The sequence below is a fragment of the Leptopilina boulardi genome, unplaced genomic scaffold (genome assembly GCF_019393585.1).
Source record: "Leptopilina boulardi isolate dan_hultmark-lab unplaced genomic scaffold, ZJU_Lbou_2.1 LbouV2_266, whole genome shotgun sequence".
Classification (NCBI taxonomy): Eukaryota; Metazoa; Arthropoda; class Insecta; order Hymenoptera; family Figitidae; genus Leptopilina; species Leptopilina boulardi.
Genome location: NW_026137825.1, coordinates 3,266,886 through 3,284,844, shown reverse-complemented (window position 1 = coordinate 3,284,844; position 17,959 = coordinate 3,266,886). Strand labels below are relative to the sequence as shown.

Here is a 17,959-nt window from a genome sequence, read left to right as displayed (position 1 = left end):
CTGATAAAAAGAATTTTTAAGGTTAAGTTACACCCAAAAGCTTGTTTTTTTTATTGTAATATTAGTTTCCAAATTATTGTCGAAATAATTATTTTTAAAAGGTGGGAATTATTAAGGCGCTTGCACACCTCCGGCTGCCTGCACAGGCAGCCTCCCACCACGCAGAAAACGTACAAGAGTAAGAGAGACAGAAAATTCAAATTTAAATCTACTGACTCTCTGATTGGCTCTCACTGGCTGCCTGCACAGGCAGCCAGAGGTGTGAGTGCGCCCTCAATTTAGAAGAGAATTTTGAGTTAACTTCCGGTGAACTTTGCCCTGATTGGTCGTCGAAACAAAGAGGGCTTATTTGAAATTAGTATTTAAGAATAAAAATGTATTTTAGATTATAATTAAATTATTTCCCTTAAATAAAAATTTTACTTAATCGAAAGAATTTCTAATCTCTATTATAAATAATTTTTTTTGGTAAATAAAGAAAATTAAATTATCGCGCGCTTTTTCAGTGGTAAAAATTAAAATTCCCTAGAAAGTGTCCAGTTACCGACCTAGTTCCTAGAAAGTATGAATTCTCTCCTGGGCTAGAAAGAGAGAGAAATACAAGACCTAACCTCAAATACCCGTCCTTCCTTAAATGTCAAAATATTCATTTTGATGCGTTAAAAATAAGAAAAAAAAAAGAATGAATTTCTCCTATTTAAACAGTTTGGAGGCAGTGATAACGCATTTTTTTAAATTTTCTATTACGTTCTTGATGTGTAATTTTTGACGGAGAAAAAACATTTCTTTTTTGGGAAATAGAGAAAAAAAAAACTAGTTTTGAAGTGCAAGTGTTTAGAAAAAAAAAGTCAAGATAATTTTCTCAATCACTGTCAATTGTTTTACGCAAGATTTATAAAGGTAATAAAGATTATTTTTCACAAATTTTTCTCACATTATAAATGTTAAGTCCTTTTTGATTATTTAAAAAAAAAAAAAAATACATTCTCTTTTGATATTGAATTCTTTTTAATTGCATTACTAATTAGCGGAATTAAATCTTACAATTTATTTCCAGAGATAATTTTTTTTAAATTCTATGATTAGATTTATTTTTACATTTTTTTAGAAATTTCTCATTGATGCGCAATAAAAAAAACCATTTCAAATTTTCGTTTTTAATTAATAATTACGACAAATTAGTTTTAAAAAAATAAATGAAAATTAAAATATTTTTTTAAAAAAAATTAAATTTCTATTTTTCGAATGTTAAAAGAAAATTATTTTCTTTGAAAAATAGTTAAATATAATTTAGTGAAAAAATTATTTCAAATAGTATTAATTAAAAAAGAAATTTACTTCGCGAGACTTTATTCTTATTTTATTAAAAAAAAAAAAAAAAAAGAAAAATAATCATATCTTTAGTTCGTAAACCTTTTAATGTATATAATGATCTCTTAAGATGTTTTCTGTAACGAAAAAATGGTGTTTTTTTTTCATTTCTTATCAAATTAATAAAAGCTGGAAAATTTATCTTTTAACACAATGGCGTAGATCGTAAATAATTTATGTTACTCAAATTAATATAAAGATACAATTTTTAATTCACTTATCAGTAAATGTCTAAATATTTCGAAATTCAAATTTCTTGACTTATTTAATTATTCTAATTTATTATTCTTCTTTTTATAATAAAATATTTTAAAAAATCGATATTATAAATTTTTATTTTTTTTATCTATTTTACGCTAATAATTAATTTAGATTATTTTTTTTTAATTTGAATTATTAAAAAAATATTTAGAAAAATTGTAGATCAAAATTTCAATATTTAAAATATAAATTTACTGGTTTTAATAATTTATTTTTTTTAATAATTTTAGATTTTTGAAGAAATAAGATAGTGAATTTTTATCCAAAAAAGAAGAAAGTATGTTACATCGTTGAGAAGAAAAGGAAAAAAAAAATTTTTTTTCGAAAGTGGTAATGGCTTCGATTTTTCGACGTTGGCGAGTATGGATTTTACCAGTGTTGACGTGTCTTTATGCACTCATTATTGTTGTACTTGTGCCTATTTTAATTGCCAATTCAATTAAAAATGGATTTAAAAAGCAAGATCAAGGAGCATTGGTCGGCGGTGCTTTTGTTCTTCTTGCATTGCCAATTGCTTTTTATGAAATAATTCAACATATGATTTATTTCACTCAACCAAATTTACAAAAATATATTATTAGGTAATTCCTTTTTTTTCACTAAGAAACATTTTTTCCAATTTCTTTTTTTTTACAAAAAAAAATGTACAATTAAAGAATTTATTACTTGGTAAATGAAAAATTGCGATAACAATTTTTTTTATTTCAATTATTCGAATTTTTTTGGGACGCATGATTATGTTCTAAAAATCATTAGTCATAATTTACATTTTAACGAATTTTATTTGTCCCAATTAGTTTTGAGCCGAATTTTTATTTGTTCGAAATAGCATTTGGCATAATTTTCATCAATCCGATTTTCTATATTGCAGAATTTTTATATAACTGAAAATTCAACTCACAGAATTTTTATTTCTTCGAATTTTTATTTGCTCGAATTTTCATTTAACATAATAGGCATTTTAATGAATTTTTATTTGGTAGAATTTCATTGAATAGAATTTTCATTCAGATAAATTTTCATTTATTCGAATTATTATTTAATATAATTTCCATAATAATCGATTTTTCATACTACAGAATTTTTAACTTAACCGACAAATCATTTAATAGAATTTCTAATTGATAGAATTTTCATTTGTCCGAATTTTCAAATGTCCGAACAAACAATCAACAGAAAGATTGTTAAGTAAAAATTCTGTAGTATGAAAAAAAACGATTATTATGGAAATTATATCAAATAATAATTCGAACAAATGAAAATTCATCTGAATGAAAATTCTACTCAATGAAATTCTACCCAATAAAAATTCTTTAAAATGCCTATTATGTTAAATGAAAATTCGAGGAAAAAAAAATTCGAAGCAGTGAATTTTCGGTTATATAAAAATTCTGCAATATAGAAAATCGGATTGATGAAAATTATACAAAATACTAATTCGAGCAAATAAAAATTCGGCTCAAAACTAATTGGGACAAATAAAATTCGTTAAAATGTAAATTATGACTAATGATTTTTAGAACATAATCATGCGTCCCATTTTTTTTTTTTTTACTTTTTTTTTATATAATTAGTAATATTTAGTAAAGAAAATTTTTATTTATGAAAATTTTAAATTTTAAAAAAAAAAAAAAAAAAATAGAGAATTTTATTTGAAAAAAAAATTTCTTTACAATAAAAATTCTTTTTTGTAGAATTCTTTGGATGGTGCCAATTTATGCAGTAAATGCGGTAAGAGAAAAATGATTTAAAGTATTTAAAAAAAAATAAAAAAAATTGTAATTATTTTCATATAATAATGAAATAGAAGTTGATTTATAAATTAAATATAATTTTTTCTTTTTTCTTTAAACAGTGGTTGGGATTAATGTTTCCGGAAGGATGTATGTATGTTGATAGTCTCAGGGAATGTTATGAGGCCTATGTTATTTATAATTTTATGATGTATCTATTGGCCTATTTAAATTCCGATCAACAATTAGAACATCGATTAGAAATTTCATCGCAAGTTCATCATATGTTTCCACTGTGTTGCCTTCCAAATTGGCAAATGGGACATGAATTTGTTCACATGTGTAAACATGGAATTCTTCAATATGCAGCTGTTAGGCCTATATCGACATTAATTTCAATGTATGTTGAAAAAAGAACAAAATTTTAAATTTTTAAAAATTTTTTATTTTTACTATTTGATTGTTTTAAAAAATGTTTTAATTTTAAAATCAATTTTTTTGTTTGAAAATTGTTTGAAAATTATTAATAAAATAATTTTTCTTAATAATTTTTGTATTATTAAAATTGTTTTTAATTATTTTCTTTTCAGTATTTGTGCATTGAATGGAGTTTACGGTGAGGGAGAATTTCGTGGCGATGTAGCTTTTCCTTATATGGTGGCTTTTAACAATTTTTCACAATTTGTGGCGATGTATTGTTTAGTATTATTTTATCGAGCAAACGCCGAGGCATTACAGCCAATGAAACCAATTGGAAAATTTTTATGCATAAAGGCAGTTGTATTCTTTTCCTTCTTGTGAGTATTAATAATTGATTAATTATATTGTTATTTTATTTTTATTTAAAAAAAATTGATTTACAATTCATTTTAAAGATAAAAATAAGGGTAAGTCCACGTCAGAAATATCAGAATCTGCAAGTGGTTCTTCGATTTTAATGATACTTGGTAAAATTATAGCTTTATATAAGAGCAATGTGTAAGTAAAAGGAATTTTTAAAATATCTAAAATTGTAGGAGTTATATCACTTTTAATTTTGATACTGCATTTTTTTCTTTCCTTTATATCTCGGTCAATTTTCAACCGATTTTGATGAATCAAAAACGATTTTTTTCAGAAAATTACGTATTTTCAGAAAATTTTAAAATAAAAATAAAATGTTGTTATTTAAAAAGAAAAAAGTAAAAAACAAAATTTCTTTTAGATTTTTTTTCAATTTCGACCTCTTTTTTTTAATTTTTAATTTTTTAATAATATTCCTTTTTATTTTATCTTTAATTTAAAAAAAAATTCATCCTGGAGACTTTTTTAGATCTCGTGATATCGTTCTTTAAATATCCACATCTGAAGAAAACTAGGATCCAGATTTGTGTTTCTACTTTCATTTGTTTTATAATATTATTGTTACAAACTAGAAACTTTCGCGTAATAATGTTTTTATTTTTAAATTACATGACTAAAACAAGTGAAAATTCAAGCAAATAAATATTTTATTAATAGATTTAAAGCAAAGTTTTTATTTTTTGTAATATTTATAATTTAAAATAAATTGTATTGAAACCTTAACAATGCAACCTGAAATTGTAGCTGAAGTTTTTAGCGCTTTCTTTTAGAGGATTCTAAAACAAATAGTTATTCATAACCATAAAAAGTTTCAACAAACAAATGAAAGTATAATGATAGAAGCAAGTCCTGCGGTTTTCAAATTGATGAAGACTTATAATACTTAAAGGACGATATCACGAGATCTAAAAAAGTCTCCAGGATGAATTTTTTTTTAAATTAAAGATAAAATAAAAAGGGATATTATTAAAAAATTAAAAATTAAAAAAAAGAGATCGAAATTGAAAAAAAATCTAAAAGAAATTTTGTTTTTTACTTTTTTCTATTTAAATATAACAAAATTTTATTTTTATTTTAAAATTTTCTGAAAATACGTAATTTTCTGAAAAAAATCGTTTTTGATTCATCAAAATCGGTTGAAAATTGACCGAGATATAAAGGAAAGAAAAAAATGCAGTATCAAAATTAAAAGTGATATAACTCCTACAATTTTAGATATTTTAAAAATTCCTTTTACTTACACATTGCTCTTATATAAAGCTATAATTTTATCAAGTATCATTAAAATCGAAGAACCACTTGCAGATTCTGATATTTCTGACGTGGACTTACCCATAAAAATAATAATTTTTAATTTAATTCATTCTTGTGAGAATATTTTATTTTATATTAATTATAATTTGTAATTTTATTTTATTTTCGTTTCAAATGAATAATTTAATTCTAATTTGTCGATTTTTTTTTTTGTCTTTCACCAGCCAAGGAGTATTAATTGCCATACTCGTATACTGCAATGTTATTTCCAGTATATTCGACACAGACAATACTAAAGATATTAGACAAATTTCGTCCAAGTTGCAAGATTTTTTAATTTGTATAGAAATGTTTATAGCGGCAGTGGCGCATCATTATAGTTTTAGTTACAAGCCATTTGTTAATTTGGCCCAAACTCAACCGTGGTGGGACGCTTTTAGGTAAAAAAAAAAATAAAATTTGTAATTGCAAATTAAAAATTAAATAATTTTTAAATTAAATAATAATTTGTGGCAAAAAAAAAAATTAATTTCAGAGCAATGTGTGACGTATCGGACGTTCATAATGACATTAAAGAACATTTGGGAGTTGTGGGATCGTCATTGAGTCGTCGTATACGTGGTCGAAATTTATATCAACAACCATGGGGTAGTGTCACTGAAAGAACATCATTATTACCAGAAACACAAGCACCAAGAAGTGCACCGGGTTCTTCAATATCCGGTTATCATTCCGGTGAATCTGGTCATAGTTCCGGTTCAAGTGAGTGTCTCCTCGCTGGCGATGAGCCCTCAATAGAATTAAATAAGGACAATACAAATACAAATTCAATTAATGCGTAGAAAAAGTTTTTTTTAAATTTTATATACAATTTTTGCAAATCTATTTTTTTTTCTCACTTTTCTCTTCCTTTTTCTTTTTTTTTTATTCAATTTTTAAAAAAGATGTATCTATTTATTTTCTTATTTATATAAGTATATAAGAATTCTAAGCAAAAAATTACAAAAATTATTTTGTAAAAATTGAGCTTTAAAAAGGAAAAAAGTTATGTAAAATTGAGCTTTAAGAAGAAATTTTTTTCTTTTAAAAATCTTGTTTTTTTTTTAAGAAAAGGAAATAATTACCTCTTGATTGGTGCGATATTTATAGAATAATTTGATGTGTGAACAAAAAGAAAAATGATATTTGTACCTATAATTTATATATATAATATAATATATATATATATAAAAATACTTATAATATATTGTAAAAATATTATAACGGTAGAAAAGCAGAGATTATTTATCATATAAAGACTGCGTGTGATAAAAGAAAAAGAAGAAGAAATTTACCTCTAATCGATTTTTTAAAAACAATATATATATATATAGATAGATATATGTATTGATTTGAACAAAAACAAAAATCGAGGCGCAATATTTGAAAATTGCATTGAAATTATACGTGAAAAATTTCAGCGTATTTACCAAAATAAAAAAAAAACAACAACAAAAAAACAAAATAATAAATTATGAAAACCAAATATTGTACATACTAATGTTTATACTTTTAGTCTATAATAAATGAATCATATTATTTATAGAATTATCGAGTGTATTAATTATTATATTTCAATTTTATTTTCTTTCAAGTCAAATATTTTCCTAAATTTTATTTTAATTACTATTATTATTATTATTTATTTATTTACAAACATATACACGTGCTTACAAAAAGAAAGAATGAGAAATTATTTTTATTATTATATTATTATTATTATTATTATTATTATGTATTAATATTTATTGTTTATAATTTGCGTATTTTTATTTAATTTTTTATTACTTAATTTAATTTTTAATTTTATAAAGATATTTATTATTTATTTATTATTAATATTTATTCTGAAAACAAAATACAAATATTTCTTGTCGTTTTTAATTTAATATGTATATTTAATTAATAATTAATAATTATTATTTTTAATAAACTTTCTAAAATTAATAAATTAAAAAATAAAAATACGTAAATTACAATTAATAAATATTAATCATAAATTATTTAATATAAATAAATGTATAACAAAAAGTAATTAATATAATAAATAATAAACGACTTTTTATTTTGTATTTGAGAAAAAATTGTCAATTGTTGTGAAGAGTTTGATTGTTTCAAAAGTTCAAGGACAAGGTAAAAACAATTGTCAAAGGGGGATATAGAAATTTCAAGAACAATTGCGGGAAATTACCCGAAAAATTGTCAACCTAACCTATAAATTTCTCCTTCGGTTATTTTCGTTTATTTCACTCAATTGAAACGAGGTAAAATTTCCTAAAACGAAAGAGAAATATTTCCAATCTATAATTTCAATTCCCGCGCTTTTCTCCTATAAAATAATTAAAGCGTTGCCATAACCTTGACAGCAGTTCAGTCTTAATATACGAAAAATTTATTAAAATTAGTTTATATAATAAAGATTTCTAGTTTATAATTTGTGTTAACAACAATGGAAGTAGTTAAAAATGGAAATAATCATTTGGAAGAAAATGGAAAAATGGAAATTGTTAAAAATGGTAAATGTAATTTAAATGAAAATGGAAAAAATTGTCAAAATACAACGAATGATGATGATGATCATCATCATCATGAAGAATATCAATATTTAGAATTAATAAAGAAAATCATAAATCATGGATTTAAAAAATCCGATCGCACTGGAACTGGAACATTTATGATTGCTGGACCACAAATGCGTTTTAATCTTCGAGATGGTGAGTGTTATTTTAATTTTTTTTTTTTTAGTAATTTGAAACCTTATGTGACAGTTGATAGGTAATTTAATCTGATAATGATATATAATAATTAAAAAGACCTGCAATACTAATTTAAAAATTCAGAATTTAATTTTATTATTTTATATTTGTATTAATTTTATAAATTCATATTTTATTAAATATTCAATTTCCCTTTATTTTATCACAATTATTATTATATAATAATAAAATGCTTGGTCTGTCCTTCTGTCCTAACTTGAAGTTGGCCTTTTCTGATTTCACGTGTTTTTTTGAATAGTAATCTTATGACGTGTCAAATTTTGACAATTCTTTTTCTCATTTTTTGCCAAAGTTGTATAATTGTGTTTCCAAATTTCGGAATAAGTTTCTTTAAAATTCCAAATTCGAAAATTCAATTCATGAAGCTGAAGTACACAACGTTTACCAACGAAATTTTTTTTAAAGTTGTATATTGATCCAAAAATTGTATACAAATACAAAAAATTTATGATGAGAAAAAAGATGCGCCAGGAAATTTCGTACACGATAGTAATTTGAAAAAAATTTATTTTTAAAAATTAATTTTTAAGGTACCAGAGGCCAACGAATACCTATTAAATATTAATTATAAAAACACAGGCCTCGAATCAACTTAAAGACACAAAAAAGTCGTTTCAGTCGATTTATATTCCAAAAAAAAGTGGATTTGTTTTTTATTTTAACAAAAATATTTTACAGATTTTTAAATAAAAAAATTTTTTTTTAATAATAATCCTCTTCGAAAGGGTTAAAGATGAAATTTTTAGAAATAATTAAATTTCAAAAGATATATTGTTAATTTTCAAACAATTATTAAATTTTACAGAACTAAAAATAATTTATCAAACAATTTTTGGAAAACATTTTTTAAATTTAATTGAATTTTCAAATATTTAAAATTGAGATTTTTGAAATTAATTAAAACTTTAAGTGTTTTTTAATTCAAATTTTAGATGATTTCACTAAAAATTTATTAGAAAATGCGGACAAAATACAATAATTTGAAAATCAGTTTTAATTGAAAAATGGTTTCAGATAGTTGAATTTTCAAAGAATATTATTAAAATAGATAAAAAAATAATTGAATTTCCTTAGAGTTATAATTGAAATTATTAAATTTCAAAAAAAAAAATTTCGATGAACAATTTTAGAAATAATTAAATTTTACATGCTTTTAAATTCAAATTATTGAAAATTCAATTAATTTTGAATTCAAATTTTTGAGAATAATGAAATTTTATTTGATTTTAAATTTGGAAAATAATTGAATTTCAGTTCATTTTGAATTGAAAATTTTGGGAAATAATTGAATTTAATTTGAAATTTTTGATAATAATTTAATTTAAGTTCATTTTTGATTGAAAATTTGAATAATTAATTTTGAATAGAAATTTTAGAAAATAATTGAATTTTATTTCATTTTAAATTGAAAACTTGGTAAATAATTAAATTTTAATTTGAAAATTTTGGATAATTATTGAATTTTAATTGATTTTGAATTAAAATTTCTGGTAATAATTGAATTTCAGTTCATTTTGAATTGAACATTTTGGGAAATAATTGAATTTTAATTGAAATTTTGATAATAATTTAATTTAAATTCATTTTTGATTGAAAATTTGGATAATTAATTTTGAATAGAAATTTTAGAAAATAATTGAATTTTATTTCATTTTAAATTGAAAACTTGTTAAATAATTAAATTTTAAATTGAAAATTTTGGATAATTATTAGATTTTTAATTGATTTTGAATTAAAATTTCTGGTAATAATTGAATTTCAGTTCATTTTGAATTGAACATTTTGGGAAATAATTGAATTTTAATTGAAATTTTGATAATAATTTAATTTAAATTCATTTTTGATTGAAAATTTGGATAATTAATTTTGAATAGAAATTTTAGAAAATAATTGAATTTTATTTCATTTTAAATTGAAAACTTGTTAAATAATTAAATTTTAAATTGAAAATTTTGGATAATTATTAGATTTTTAATTGATTTTGAATTAAAATTTCGGGTAATAATTGAATTTTAGTTTATTTTGAATTGAAATTTTTAAAAAATAATTTAATTTTATTGTGATATTTTTTTTTTAAATTATAAACAATTGTTAAATTTCATAAAAATTTGAATTGAAAAATAATTTTGATATAATTGAATTTGTGATTTCATTAAAATTATTAAAAATAATTAATTTAGTGGAGAATCATTTTAGTTCAAAATTTGTTAAATAATTGAATTGAAGAAGATCTGAAGAAGATCTACATTTTATACTAAAAAAAATGTATTTTATTTACATTTTTTTCAAATGTAAAAAAAATTGTCGCATTTTATTAAAATAAGTCGATAAAAGTCGTATTTTTGAAAAAAGTCGGAAAAAGTCGTATAATCCGAGGCCTGTAAACATATAATTTTCATTATTATCATTTAATATGTAATAATATTCTAATAAATTAAATTATTATTAATAATATTAATCTTTAATTTCTTTATAATAAATAATTAAATACTCAATTTTGCGCGCTTGCGCTCGATTAATTTTGCTAGTTTGTTTATAAAAAGTTCAAAAATAGTATTCTTTTTTAATTTCAAAAAAAAAAAAATTCGATGATTTTTCTTTTTTTTTTGAAAAAGGAAATTTTCCACTGTTAACAACAAAACGTGTTTTTTGGCGCGGTGTCGTTGAGGAACTTCTTTGGTTTATTCGCGGATCAACAAATGCAAAAGAATTAACCGATAAAGATGTACACATTTGGGATCCAAATAGTTCGCGACAATTTCTCGATTCATGCGGATTCACAGATCGCGAAGAAGGCGATTTAGGTCCAGTTTATGGATTTCAATGGAGGCATTTTGGAGCTAAATATACAAATATGCACGACGATTACACTGGACAGGGTAAATAATAATAATAATAATAATAATTTATATATTAATTTCAAAAAAAAAACTTTTTCTGCAGTAAAAAAAAAAAATTATTCCTAATCAAATAAAAGAAATTTTCCCTAATTTTTAAAAATTATTTCCTTATTGCAATTGAAAATTTCTATTTAATTAATTTTTTTTTAGTAATTTCTTTTCTTTTTTTTTTTAATTTTTAATTAATTTTAAAATTTTCTTTTTATAATTTTAATAATTAATTAAATAATTAGAACATAAAGAATTTTAATTAATTAAATAAATTGCTATTATTGAACAGGAGTTGATCAATTAAAAAATATAATTGAGACTTTAAAAACAAATCCAAATGACAGAAGAATGGTAATGTCAGCTTGGAATCCAGTGGATTTGCCAAAAATGGCACTTCCACCTTGTCATCTTCTCGTTGAATTTTTAGTGATGAACGGAGAATTAACAACAATTTTATTTCAAAGAAGTGCCGATGTTGGTTTGGGAGTTCCATTTAATATTGCCTCATATTCATTGCTCACTTATATGTTGGCACATGTCACAAATTTAAAGGTAACAAAACATAAAAAATATTCAAAAAATTATTACTATTGTTATTAAAAAATAAAAAAATAATTACTAATAATAATAATAATAATTTCAAATAAATTATCAATTTAATTACATAATTAAATAATAATTATTTAATTAGTAATATTAATTTCTTTTCTAATTAAAATAATATTAATTAACAATGAAAAAATTTGAGTTTTCATTTTCCTTTTTTTTTTGTTCTACAGCCAGGAGAATTTATAATAAATATGGGCGATTGTCATGTTTATTCAAATCATGTCGACGCCCTTAAGGAACAAATTAAACGTGAGCCAAGACCATTTCCAAAATTAATAATTACACGCGACATTCAAGATATCGATAATTTTACTGCTGCTGATTTTAAAATCGAAGGATACAATCCACACGGTAAAATTGCTATGCAAATGGCTGTTTAATTATTATTATTTTTTTTTTTTATTAAATATATAAGGACTGTTAATTTTAATTTCTAAAATGACGATAAAGAGAAAAATTAATATCAATCAAAAATAAAAATAAAGTACTTTTTTTATAAAAAAAATTCTCTATTTGAAATTTACAAAAATCCATGAAATTTTTTATTTTAAAGAAACAAAAACAAAAAATTGAGAACATTTATTTTTTTAGACAAAAATTTATTTTGATTCTAAAATGAAAAGAAAAAATTCAGGATTTTTTTTATTACACTAAAACCAAGAAATCGACCAATTTATTTATCAATAATTATATTTTTATTTTTCCTATAATTAAAAAAAAAAAAAAAAAAAAAAACTTAATATCATAATCATGAAATTATATATTGGATATTTAAAAACAATCTTAAAATCTTACTAAATGACATAATTTTTCATTTATTTTTTTTTATCTATCATCTATAATAATAATCCTACTGTTTTTTTTCTTCAATTTATTAATTATTATCATAATTGCCTTCAAAAACACAACATTGTATGAAGGAATTTTTTGTTTCTTTTCAATAATAATAATAATTATAATAATAAATCCGAAATAATGTAACATTATTTTAAGAAACTCTGTGTATATACACTCGATGTTTCAAGGCCGTGTGTTTTCTTCATATTTTTTTTTTTTTTTGCTTAATTTTATTTTTTATTTATGAAAACCGCGTATCAATAAATTTCCCCCTATCGTTGTTTAATTACAATAATAAAAGAGGAAAGAACAAGAAGAAGAAGAAGAAAGGACAAAAAAAACTACGTAACATAATTTGAGCGGAATTCGTGACCGACGTATAATTAATCTATAGATTACTTTTTTTTTCGTTAAAATTTAAATTGGAAGAAGCGTAGCTTCGACAACGTACTGTTTATAATAATAATAATAATATATATATATAATATCCATTATTATAAAGATTATAAAGATTAATTTTAAATAATTTTTATTAATTTTTCTTTCATTCTAATTTTTTTTTGTGACTGTATATATAATATATACGAATTATTATAATATAGACTCGAATAATTTTACGTTTTTTTTTTTTTTTAAATTCTCAATTTAAATTTTTTCTGATTGTTTCAATTTTTTTGTGATTAAAAAAAAAAAATAAGTGTGAGAGACAGAGAGAGAGAGAGAGTAAGGAGAAAAAAAACATTCTCTGTAAAAACAAAAAAATACAGAGAGCAAATGGCATGTTGTCGATAAAAAAAACGAAGGCTAGCACATCTGGGCATCATTGGCTGAAGTACTTAATTGATGCAACTGCTGAGTTACAGCCAAAGTTCCACTTTCACTGACAGTTATTATCACCCATATTATATCTGAAAGTTTCATTAATAAAAAATAATTGTCACCTTGAAAACAAATTCTCTAAATTTTAGTTAAATATATATATATATTTATTTGGCAAACATTAAGCCAAACTATTTAATTCGTCAAATATAGCTAAAAAAAAAACCTTTAACCAAAAATGAAGTTAAATGTATTTAGCAAAAATTTGTCAAATAGCCAAATGTAGTTAAATATATATTTAGCTAAATATATTCAGTCAAGAAGCAGGCTAAATATATTAAATGCAAATTTAGCTAGTGGTAAAATATAATTAAATATAGATTTTGACAAATTTAATTAAATTTGCAAAAATTAAGCTAATACTCAAATTTGGTTAAATATATATTTAGCCACATTTATCTAAATATATTTGGCCGAGAATTAAGCTAAATATATTTAAACAAAATTTAGCTAATAGTAAAATATGGTTAAATATGTATTAAGAAAAAAATAATTAAATATATTTAGCAAACATTGAGCTAAATATTTAATTAGACAAATTTCATTAAATATACATATATATTTAGCCAAATTTTGCTACATATATTTAAAATTTAGCTAATATGCAAATATAGATAAATGTGTATTTAACCAAATTTAATTAAATATATTGAGCAAAAATTAAGCTTTATATTATAATTAGCTAAATGTGGTTAAATACTTTTAATAAAAATTTAGTTAAATTTAATTAAATATATTTAGCAAAAATTAAGCTAAATATATTCAAACAAAATTTAGCTAATAGTAAAATATGGTTAAATATATGTTAAGCCAAATTTAATTGAATGTATTTAGCTTAATTCTCGGCTAAATATATATTTAACCAAATGTGAGTATTAGCTTAAATTTTGCTAAATATATTTAAAATTTAGCTAATATTCAAATATAGATAAATGTGTATTTAACGAAATCTAATTAAATGTATTTAGCAAAAATTAAGCTGTATATTATAATTAGCTAAATATGGCTAAATACTTTTAATAAAAATTAAGTTAAATTTATTCAGCAAAAATTAAGCTAATACTCAAATTTGGTTAAATATATATTTAGCCACATTTATCTAAATATATTTGGCCGAGAATTAAGCTAAATATATTTAAACAAAATTTAGCTAATAGTAAAATATGGTTAAATATGTATTAAGAAAAAAATAATTAAATATGGTTAAATATATATTAAGCTAAATTTAATGAAATATATTTAGCTTAATTCTCGGCTAAATATATATTTAACAAAATTTGAGTATTAGCTTAATTTTTGCTAAATACATTTGAAATTTAGCTAATATTCAAATATAGATCAATGTGTATTTAACCAAATTTAATTAAATATATTTAGCAAAAATTAAGCTTTATATTTTTAATTAGCTAAATATGGCTAAATACTTTTAATATACATTAAATTAAATTTATTCAGCAAAAATTAAGCTAATACTCAAATTTGGTTTAATATATATTTAGCCAAATTTATCTAAATATATTTAGCCTAGAATTAAGCTAAATATATTTAAACAAAATTTAGCTAATAGTAAAATATGGTTAAATATATATTAAGCTAAATTTAATGAAATATATTTAGCTTAATTCTCGGCTAAATATATTTAGCTAAATTTGGCTAAATATACATTTAACCAAATTTGAGTATTAGCTTAATTTTTGCTAAATATATATTTAAAATTTAGCTAATATTCAAATATAGATAAATGTGTATTTAACCAAATTTAATTAAATATATTTAGCAAAAATTAAGCTAATACTCAAATTTGGTAAAATATATATTTAGCTAAATTTATTTAGCCGAGAATTAAACTAAATATATTTACCGAAAATTTAGCTAAGAGTCACATATGATTAAATTTATATTTAGTCAAATTTAATTAAATATATTTAGCAAAAATTAAGCTGAGTATTATAGCTAAATGTCAAATATAGATAAATGTATATTTAACCAAATTTAATTAAATATATTTAGCAAAAATTAAGCTAATACTCAAATTTGGTAAAATATATATTTAGCTAAATTTATTTAGCCGAGAATTAAACTAAATATATTTACCGAAAATTTAGCTAAGAGTCACATATGATTAAATTTATATTTAGTCAAATTTAATTAAATATATTTAGCAAAAATTAAGCTGAGTATTATAGCTAAATGTCAAATATAGATAAATGTATATTTAGCCAAATTTAATTAATTATATTTTGCAAAAATTAAGCTAATACTTAAATTTGATTAAATATATATTTAGCCAAATTTAGTCAACATATTTAGCACTAATTAAGCTGAATATATTCAGACAAAAATTGAAGCAAATATATTTACCAAAATTTGAGCTAATTGTGAAAAATGGTTAAATATTTATGTATTTAGCCAAGTTTAGGTAAATATTTTCTGAAATTGTAATTTTTTTTTTTTTTTTTTTGAATATATTTACCCCCAAAATAACAACCGTTAGTTGTCATCATTCTCCATTTACTCTGAAATAGGCCAACTTCATTTGGACTTGTTAATGTTACGTTAAGTTCCATACTATCTTTTGATGCTAAAGAAGGAACAGGTACACTTGTACAGCCCATTACAGCACCGCCCGTATGATGTAAACAAATTCCCTCGGGCCACATTTCTGTACCGCTATTTTGTATGCGCCATGATTTACGAAATTTTGTATTTGGCGGGACTGATTCGCCTTCGCCAATTGTTGAATCACACAATAATGACATACACGGTAATTTAGTCGGTACTTCATAATCCAAATAGCTGCATATCGCTGCTTGGAGATTCCTATATTAGATAAAAGAACAAAAAAAAGGGGGGGAGGGAATATTGTTATCTCTCATTTCATTGTAATTTTTAATTTACAAAAAAAAACACAGGAAAAAAAAAAGAAAAAAAACTGAAATTTTTTCTCTATTTTTAAAAATAGAAAATTTTTAAATTTTTTCGGAAAAAAATTATAAAAGAGTCAAAAAAGAAAAAAAATTTTTAAAAATATTAAAGAAAGTTCCAATAAAAAAAAATTATTTTTCTTCCAAAGTATTTTTAAGATTTTCTTTTCTTTTTGTTTAATTAATTTTGTAAATAACAACAACAATAATAATAATAATAATAATAATAATAATAATAATAATAATAATAAACTTAAATTAAAGAAATTTACGAAAACACAAATTTAAAAAATTTAAAAAGCGTTTCTATTAATTTTTTTTTGTATTTCTAATTTATCGAAACTATTTTAAAAAATATAAATAAATAATATCAATCAATTTGTGTTGAAGAATTTGTAAAACCCCAAGTGGGTATACAAATGAAATTATTATTATTATTATTATTAATCATCAATTTCGGAAATTCCTAAAGAAAAAAAAAATTAACGAAAAATATATCGAAATATTATTATGAAATAATTTTAAATTCAATGGAATTTTGCATTCAACTTGAAAACAATGACAATAATTAAAAATAATTTTCCAAAATTTCTATCAACAAAAAAGAATAGTTGAAAAAAATTTCCAAAAAAAAATATATATATATATATAATTAACCAATATTTTCGTAATTATTTTATCATAATATATTTTTAAAGATTGCAAAACAAAAGAGAGAATTCGTCATAATAAAAATTAAGAAAAAGTGAGTAATTTGCGAAATATGGCAACGTCGATTTTAAGGTTATGTTTATCTTCTTTTTTTTTTGTTTTTCTTTCTCTCATATTAAAAAAACCTTTATTTGAAAGGGATGAAAAAAAAAATAAATAGAGAACCCACCAATTATTCATATCCAAGAAGAATGTTGCAGTTGTTTCATTGAGATGACTACCAGCAAGTAATCGTTGAAGTTGCTTCACCAGGTCGTCTTTGTCCGTCGTACCAAGACAACTAAATTGGTGAAGCAGATTTTGATCCAATTCATTATCGACGTCCATAATAAATGTTTGCCTTTGGCTTTTTATTCACAAATCCATAAATAAATGATTCTCGTTTAGCGCGTCAATTTTCAAAAAAAAAAAAAACCTCTCAACACTTTTTTAATCGAATTAATCGCGATTTATTTTGTTAAAAACTACAAATTTTTAAATGTCATTCTTCGAAAATCACACGATTGAATATATGATGATTAGATGTGTGTTGGTGTTGTATGTGACGTATTTTTATGTTTGTGTATGTTGTGTGTATGTGAAACAAACGAAATCAGTGATGCCATGATAACATTTTTAATGCAGTGTTGCCAATTTTTTTTTTTTCCTCTATAATTATCGATTGTCGATAAAAATGTTTGCCCGCGTAATTTGAAATTTAACAAAAAAAATCGTAAAATATAAATAAAATATTTATTATTGAAAATAAATTTTTATATAATTAAAAATATTATTAAATGATTTGAATTTTAAACTTTTAATTTTTTGTTGACGAGATTCGAATTTCTAAC

General features: G+C 21.7%; 4 protein-coding genes across 7 annotated transcripts in view; 2 read left to right on the top strand and 2 right to left on the bottom strand.

The window, feature by feature from the left end:
• Nucleotides 1-17,959, bottom strand: part of LOC127281135 (uncharacterized) — a 207,356-nt gene that overhangs the window by 170,143 nt on the left and 19,254 nt on the right. The gene's annotated exons all lie outside the window — the stretch shown is intronic.
• On the top strand, nucleotides 589-6,347 carry LOC127281130 (transmembrane protein 184C). The gene is made up of 7 exons (XM_051304657.1): nucleotides 589-900; nucleotides 1,863-2,213; nucleotides 3,327-3,363; nucleotides 3,488-3,765; nucleotides 3,956-4,162; nucleotides 5,687-5,902; nucleotides 5,998-6,347. Exons 2-7 carry the CDS (start codon nucleotides 1,966-1,968, stop codon nucleotides 6,302-6,304), a joined length of 1,293 nt encoding a protein of 430 aa, XP_051160614.1. The 5' UTR covers nucleotides 589-900; nucleotides 1,863-1,965; the 3' UTR covers nucleotides 6,305-6,347.
• Nucleotides 7,851-17,959, top strand: part of LOC127281139 (thymidylate synthase) — a 191,096-nt gene continuing 180,987 nt past the window's right edge. The window contains exons 1-4 of one of the 2 annotated variants that reach the window (XM_051304674.1): nucleotides 7,851-8,215; nucleotides 10,894-11,157; nucleotides 11,459-11,721; nucleotides 11,949-12,161. In XM_051304674.1, coding sequence (XP_051160631.1) covers nucleotides 7,951-8,215; nucleotides 10,894-11,157; nucleotides 11,459-11,721; nucleotides 11,949-12,158 — 1,002 coding nt within the window. In that variant the 5' untranslated portion in view covers nucleotides 7,851-7,950 and the 3' untranslated portion in view covers nucleotides 12,159-12,161. Of the gene's footprint in view, nucleotides 8,216-10,893; nucleotides 11,158-11,458; nucleotides 11,722-11,948; nucleotides 12,284-17,959 lie in introns of those variants that run through there. The other variant, XM_051304673.1, reaches the window with a different exon arrangement.
• Nucleotides 12,570-17,683, bottom strand: LOC127281148 (protein ILRUN). Its single transcript, XM_051304685.1, has 3 exons — nucleotides 17,299-17,683; nucleotides 15,968-16,314; nucleotides 12,570-13,523 (listed from the first exon to the last, which is right to left on the bottom strand). The coding sequence occupies exons 1-3, from the start codon at nucleotides 17,454-17,456 to the stop codon at nucleotides 13,420-13,422; spliced, it is 609 nt and encodes a 202-aa protein (XP_051160642.1). The 5' UTR covers nucleotides 17,457-17,683; the 3' UTR covers nucleotides 12,570-13,419.

Bases quoted from the DNA above. Each gene is read 5' to 3' on its own strand.
- LOC127281130 (XM_051304657.1), top strand. From the start codon at position 1,966: ATGGCTTCGATTTTTCGACGTTGGCGAGTATGGATTTTACCAGTGTTG. The intron at 2,214-3,326 runs GTAATTCCTTTT...TCTTTTTTGTAG, and splicing joins TTACAAAAATATATTATTAG to AATTCTTTGGATGGTGCCAA. The intron at 5,903-5,997 runs GTAAAAAAAAAA...AATTAATTTCAG, and splicing joins CCGTGGTGGGACGCTTTTAG to AGCAATGTGTGACGTATCGG.
- LOC127281148 (XM_051304685.1), bottom strand. From the start codon at position 17,456: ATGGACGTCGATAATGAATTGGATCAAAATCTGCTTCACCAATTTAGT. The intron at 16,315-17,298 runs GTGGGTTCTCTA...TATCTAATATAG, and splicing joins TTCTTGGATATGAATAATTG to GAATCTCCAAGCAGCGATAT. The intron at 13,524-15,967 runs GTAAATATATTC...TGAAACTTTCAG, and splicing joins TAACGGTTGTTATTTTGGGG to ATATAATATGGGTGATAATA.